This window comes from Cricetulus griseus, chromosome 2 (assembly GCF_003668045.3).
Source record: "Cricetulus griseus strain 17A/GY chromosome 2, alternate assembly CriGri-PICRH-1.0, whole genome shotgun sequence".
Classification (NCBI taxonomy): domain Eukaryota; kingdom Metazoa; phylum Chordata; class Mammalia; order Rodentia; family Cricetidae; genus Cricetulus; species Cricetulus griseus.
Window position 1 is genome coordinate 372,846,326 of NC_048595.1, and position 6,448 is coordinate 372,852,773.

Sequence of the window (6,448 nt, forward strand, 5' to 3'; positions counted from 1 at the left end):
ACCTTAACACTTCCAGCCTCAGAGTGCACACACAGTACCATAGAACAAGACAGAAGGAAGAAGCCGCCAAACTGCCAGACCTACAGAGTCATGTATTCCAGGAAGAGGCCAAGGCCGGCATGGGATGTCAGCAGAAAGGTGCCAGGAGTTCCTCTAGGGATGCTGTGGCTATTGAACCTCGAGGACATTCAGCTGTTTCCAATACGTTGTCAGATGGAATGTCAGCAATGCTCTATCATGTATCCATTGGATGGACAGAGACCCCTGACAGTACACAGCCAGAAAGGACATAACAGCTTGGAGGGACAGAGTCTTCGCCTTGTTAGTAGACCTATTTCTGCCTAAGATTTCCTCTCTGCCTGCCTTCCCCCTCCTCAAAATCAACCCTTCATATCTGGTCACCTCAGCCCATAGCACAGTGCTTCTCAGCTTTCGGAATAAATACGGTGACCCTTTAATACAGTTCCTCACAGAGTGGTGACCCCAACCATAAAATTATTTTGTTGCTACTTCATGACTGTAATTTTGCTACTGTTAGGAATCACAGTGTAAATATCAGATATGAAGGATATCTGATATGTCATTCCTGTGAAAGGGTCATTCAGTCTCAGAGGAGTCACGACCCACGGGTTGAGAACCACAATGTGGGAGGGCAGGATCAGTCCTCCAAAGCCAGTGACAGAAATCTGAAAACAACCACTCCTCCCTAAGGGGTGGCAGTGTTCCCAGAGGAGTCGTGAGTGTCACTTGCTTTAGCAGCCAGCCCTGTCCCTTCCCAGGACATGTCAGAGCTTGAAAACCACAGGTCACCTAGAACTCCCTGGAAGGAGTTTGCTAAGGAGCGTCTTAGCAAAAAGGGCCAGGAGCAGGGAAGAGATGGCTCAGCCCATAAAGGCACTTGAAACCAAACCTGATGCTGAGTTTCACCCCCAGAACCCATATGATACAAAAAGAGAAAACCAACTCTCCCATGTCGTCCTCCATCCTTCACTTGTGCACGAATTCCTAACACAACAAGACCAAATGCAATTAAAAAACCATAAAGGCCAGGGGCACAAGGAGCACTCAGCCCTGTCACCACTGTGGAAGGCACCCATTGCCACACCAAAGCTGGCCACTGGAACTCTCCTTGAGATGAGAACATTGGAAGCTCAGAAAAGGGTGCTGAAGGGTCCCAACCCTCTGTGTCTGCTTCCTCTCCCTCAGAAACCCCTCGGGAGTACAAGAGTGTTTCCCTCATAATTTCACATGTTTCTTAATGAGGCCAAAATCTTGTTCCTGATTGCTCCTAAAGACCCTTCAGACAAAGCATTTGGCCCATAATGATCATCCTGAATGAATGTGGTCTCTAAGCTCATCTCCAGCTAGCAGCGTGGCCTTCCAGGAGCTCCAAGGACTTCTCCCAGGCATCCACTACTTGCAGCCTTCCTTCTTCCTCCATATACATCCTTCCCCTGCACTGGCTGTGCTCTGGGCTCCCCAGGCACCAGGCATAGTAGGGCCAGCACTTTAGAAGGAGGTGAGAGGCAGAAGGGTCCACAGCTGTGAATTTCAAATGCCAAAGGAACTAACCTTCTTCCAGGGACAAGGCCTTGGCTGTTTCCACCACAGATTGAGGATATCAGCAGCCAGTGATGACAGGAAGCTCCGCCTACCAGTCACCCACCTGAACCCTTACTCCTGTCACCTATTCACAGTACCCAAAGCAATGTCAAGGCTAGATCCTACAGAAACTAGTTCCCTTTCTGGCCAGGTCCAGGACCCAGCAGTGACCATGGGTTTGGGTCAGCTACAGGTGACATCTGGGGAAGCATTGGGCCAAAATTCGGGCCCCAGAGAACGCCTGGGGTATCCAGTAAGTATCACAGGATGAGCCTGGCCACACAAACCATCTGTGAAACATCTGAAGCAGCAGAAGGCAGGGCTGGAGACTGAAGACCAGCATCTGGGGTGGAAGGATCAGATCAGCTCATCTACCTGTACAAGTCTTCCCATCTCTCCCACCTTTGCCACCCTGCCTGGGGATCAGCATCCTCAGGCCTCAGGCCTCAGGCCTCCATCCATGCAGGACCCAACTCAGACTGGGGCAGTGAAGGAGCAGAGCCCAGGAAGTGAGGGTTCCACTTCCACCTCAAGCCACCACAGAGCCTTCAACCACCCTAGGGTTTTCAGCCACCCCAAATCCAAGCACCTGGGGATTCAGAGTAGGTAAAAGTAAAAGAGAACTGAACAGGCACCCATGTCTGCAATTGGGCAAATAAATGTGCATCCCCGGCAGGGTATGAATGTGTACCTGGACACACCACACGAGGTGATGGGGACTCTGGTGAGGACATTTCAATGCCTGTGTGGCGTGTGAACATGTGCCTGTAAGCGGGGTAGACACTGGCTGTGCTTTGTCAGCACTGGCAGGGAGGCACACATGCAGGCTGGCCATGTGCACTGTGGAATGCACCTAGAAGCCCCTCTTAAACCCATGGCAAGTTCGCACAATTCTCATACCTCCTCCCATTGCAGCTCTCACTCCATCTTCCTTAAGGGTCCCCTCCCAAGCTCCCAGCTACAAGCAGCCCTATTCAGGGCATCTCCAGGTGTCCCAGCATATATGCCCACCACCCTGAACCCCTGACCACACCCCCACCTGCCAGGTATCTCAGGGCCTCCGCCTGGCCCTCACTCCTTACCAAGACCCTTCCCCACCTCCAAAACCCAGGCTCAGACCCGGGCACAAGACTCAGAAGTGACTTTATTTCTCTGTAGTTAATGCCCCTCAGGCCAGGCTATTGAGCTGTCCCTGGCTTGGCCTCCCTCCCCAAGGGGATCTGGAGGGTCCCAGTCCCCTGCCCTCCCCCTCCCCCCCCCACCCGAGCTTCCTGCCAGGATGTCTGGTCTCCTGGAGATGTCCAGCTGCCTGGGATATGGAGCTGGTGGAGAAACGGAGAAGGCTCACACCTAGGGAAGTTGAGAGCCACACAGACCTTGATGCCAAGCCCTTGCTGTCCCAGCCCTAGCCAGGCCAGGCTGGGGAGGGGTAGCAACAGGCTTGGGGACAAGCTCCAAGGCCCTGAAGGAGGGAGGGAGGGGCCTCAGGGCCCAGCCCAGAGGAGAGCAGGCCCGAGGCTGAGCAGGAGCCCCCCAGCCAGGGCCCAGGGACTGCGCCCCGTGGCTGATGCCCCGTTGCACAAATCTTTCTCGCAGCAGTCCACGTCGACTTTTAAGATCCCAGAGTTAATGAACCCCATCAGATAGTCTGAGAAAAAGTGCCGCTTAACGAAGTCGCAGGAGGAAGCACACATCTTGTTCACAGAATGGTCCTTCCTGCCTGGAGGGAAAGAAAGAGGCACGAGGCTAAGGTCCATCTTCACCTGAGCTCTGTGTCTTCCCCTAGGACCCAGGGCCCTCCAGATCAGTTTCAGACTTGGAGACAGGGAGGAACAAGCCCGTGTTATCTTGCCTCAAACTCATGGTCTTGACCCAGGCAAGAGATCACCTCTGACCTCTCCTTATATCTACCCCCATGCCCTCACCAGATCCAGACTTACTGCTGCTGGGGTCGGTGATCCGCACGCTGGCACAAACGGTGTCGGTCGGCTGGCACTGCTTCGGGGCGCAATGGCTGGAATTGGCCAGGGTGCAGTCCTGGCACCACAGGCCATGGGCTAGGCAGGGCACAGCGAAGGGGATGACCAAAGGAACCCAGGCCTGGACAGCCAGACCCTGCACCCCCTCTTCCCCAACCTGCTGCAGCTATCATGGCAGAACCATGCCCATAGACAAGCTCCACTCCCACAAGACCCAAGTGGGCCTCCACGCTGAACCTGTGGCTGTACCTGCACATCCTGCCTCCCCCATCCTCTTATTCCTGCACACAGTACCCCCAAAGATGGGTGGTTTCCAAGACAGGAAAGGCCCACCCGACCTTTAATAGGAAGCCTGGTGGACCTCAGAGAATGAGGGAACTAACTCTACGCAGTACCAGAAGCCCGTTGGAAAGGCACTGGATGCCCTCGGGTGCGGGGAGAGCCCCGGTGGCTGGAGCTGAGATATGAGTGGTGCTCCCGCGACATGACCCCTCCCCGCGCCCCCCGCCCCGACTCACCCGGCGAGAGGCACAGCAGCAAGGCCAGCAGTGCCAGGCCGAGGCTCTTCATGGCTGCAGGCAGCATGCTCTGAGAGGGCCTGAGAGAGGCGCGGGGGCTGCAGGCAGGGGTCCTCTGGGGCGCAGGCCTAGAGGGGAATAGCCTCGGTCTGAGGACCCAACACCAAGGGCCCTTCCCTTTTCCGGTCTGAGGACACGACCATTCCTCAGCAATCAAAAACGTGCGCGGGGAGGGGGGTCCTTCCAGGAGCCTGAGATGCCCCACCCCCAACCCATCACCCGGAGCATCCACCATCACCGCCTCCCCTCCAAGGAAGAGAGAGATCTGCCCTCTCCAGTGAGGTGGCTGCCCGAGGTCCCCGCAACCTTCGCCCCGCACCTGTGTGAGGAGGGTGTCTTCTCTCCCCAGGAAGCTGTAGGTGCGATCAGACAGGAAAGGAGGGAGGAGAAAGCGCACCTTACCTGCGGGGAGGGGGGGGGATACGTGCCGCGTCCCCGTCCCCGTCCTCGTCCCCACCCCTGGGCTGGGGGGCCGGGGACCCCGCGCCGAGTCCCCTCCCCTGGTCCCCGCGCGCGCGCCTCTGCGCTCACCGCGAATCGGGGCGTGGAGTGCGGGCCTCAGGGTCGGGGGCGCACTCACATCCCTGGGGTGTCCGCACTCCGGGCTCAGCAGCGGGCGCGGCGCGGGGAGCAATGCCCTTCGGTCTCCCTGCGGACCGGAACCGGGGCGCAGCTTCGTCTTTCGGGGAACGCAGCCGCAGACGCGGACCCCGCGCGAGGGGCGGGGCGGAGCCGGGGCGGGGGCCGCGCGCGGTGGGGAGACGCGCGGGGCGGGGGGCGCCCGGGGCTGGAGGCCACGCAGCAGGTCGCCCTACCCGGCCTATGCGCCCTTCGCCGGCGCGCAACGCCCCCTCTAGGCCTCCCGCTCCTGCCGCAGCTGCCCCCCACCCCTATCCACCTCCCTACCCGGCGTGGGAGGATCCTCCCCCTCTGCTTGGCTGTGGTCCCCTTGCAGATTCTCGGAAGAGCTTCGGCTGCTCAAGGAAGCGAATTGCACAAAGACGCAGCGAAGGAGGGAGGTAGCAGTCGTGGGGTTCAGACGCCCAGCCTTGGGGCTCCTCCCTCCCCAACCTCCACCTTGCTTCAAATTGTTCCATCCAGTTGTACTCCTAAGAGCACCATGACGCCCACGGGCAATCCAGCCCCAGGGACTTTTGTCACCAACCACACCCACACCCAGAAGGTGACAACCCTGATCTTGCTATAGGGAGCATTGGCCAGATCCACACCTGGGCTCTGAGTAGTAAGCCACAGCTCCTTTTTATCCATCAGGAAAGCCCTAGGCAGACCTTGGTTTCTGCCCCCTCTGCCCACGAACCTCACACCAGACAAATGACTGTCACTAATATCAGATCCTTACTAGATGTGACAACCTGGGGTGTGAATTTGAGCTCATAGCGTCTGTTCTCCTTTTCTAACAGCACATACATTACTTCAGTGTAGGTGCACAGGGCCTTGCTGTCTGAGTGATGAGTTTCAGGTAAGGGGAACATACAGTGATAGAGCCTCCTCCCCATCGCCACACTAGTCACTAGGTGATGCGGCCAATAATGGGATCAAACTGCCTGAGCACTTGAGTAGTTCGCAGAGTGCTGAGGAAGAGAGGGGCTAGACACTCTGAAGAAAGGAAATAGAAGAAGAGAGTGCAGAGGGTAAGAATTAGTTCATACACAATTCTTTTCAAAAAATGAGTCAATATCACAGTGGCGCTCAGAGCCAGCATGCTGCACAGAGACAGGTGTGGGTGGAGCCTGAGCCTGCACACAGGCTCAGAGAATGAGCTTTAGTATGGATTATTGCAGAGTAGAGGCCTGGTGAGGCTTCTAGGTAAGTGTTTTCTGTGGAAATGCAGGGAACAGGCTGCCAGCAGGCTAGTGAATGGTCCATATACCCTGTTCATCATGACCACCACCTGAAAAAGCTGATGGCCTGCCTAGATTTACTCCAATGCTAGCAAACCAAAGTCACACAGAGATAAGCACCAACAACCAACTTAAATCCTAGAATACAAAAACAATATACTTATTAAGACATGCTAAAAGAAGGAACACGTAAGCACAAGCTGAACAGCAAGTTTATCTGAAAGAAAGAAAAACTTGAAACTTCACTTTAATAAAAGATCAACAGAAACCTTGGAAGAATTCTTAGTAAAAGAAGCCAGTCACCAAGAAAGAAGGAACAACAGCAAAAACCCAAGCAAAGCAAAACAAAAACCCCAAACTACCTACAACAAAAAATCAAAAGCAAAAAAAAACCCCATTTTATTTATATGAAATGCCCAAAATTTTA

At 55.5% G+C, this 6,448-nt stretch overlaps 1 protein-coding gene across 1 annotated transcript; it reads right to left on the minus strand.

Moving 5' to 3' along the window:
* Positions 1–3,086: 3,086 nt before the first annotated feature.
* Positions 3,087–5,428, minus strand: LOC100758308 (lymphocyte antigen 6H). The gene is made up of 6 exons (XM_035438803.1): positions 5,336–5,428; positions 4,817–4,946; positions 4,557–4,716; positions 4,100–4,227; positions 3,543–3,659; positions 3,087–3,322 (listed from the first exon to the last, which is right to left on the minus strand). The coding sequence occupies exons 1-6, from the start codon at positions 5,426–5,428 to the stop codon at positions 3,087–3,089; spliced, it is 864 nt and encodes a 287-aa protein (XP_035294694.1).
* Positions 5,429–6,448: the final 1,020 nt, after the last annotated feature.

Bases quoted from the DNA above. Each gene is read 5' to 3' on its own strand.
- LOC100758308 (XM_035438803.1), bottom strand. From the start codon at position 5,428: ATGGATAAAAAGGAGCTGTGGCTTACTACTCAGAGCCCAGGTGTGGAT. The intron at 4,228-4,556 runs GTGCGCTTTCTC...ATTCCCCTCTAG, and splicing joins CCCCCCTCCCCGCAGGTAAG to GCCTGCGCCCCAGAGGACCC. The intron at 3,323-3,542 runs GTAAGTCTGGAT...CTTTCCCTCCAG, and splicing joins GATCACCGACCCCAGCAGCA to GCAGGAAGGACCATTCTGTG.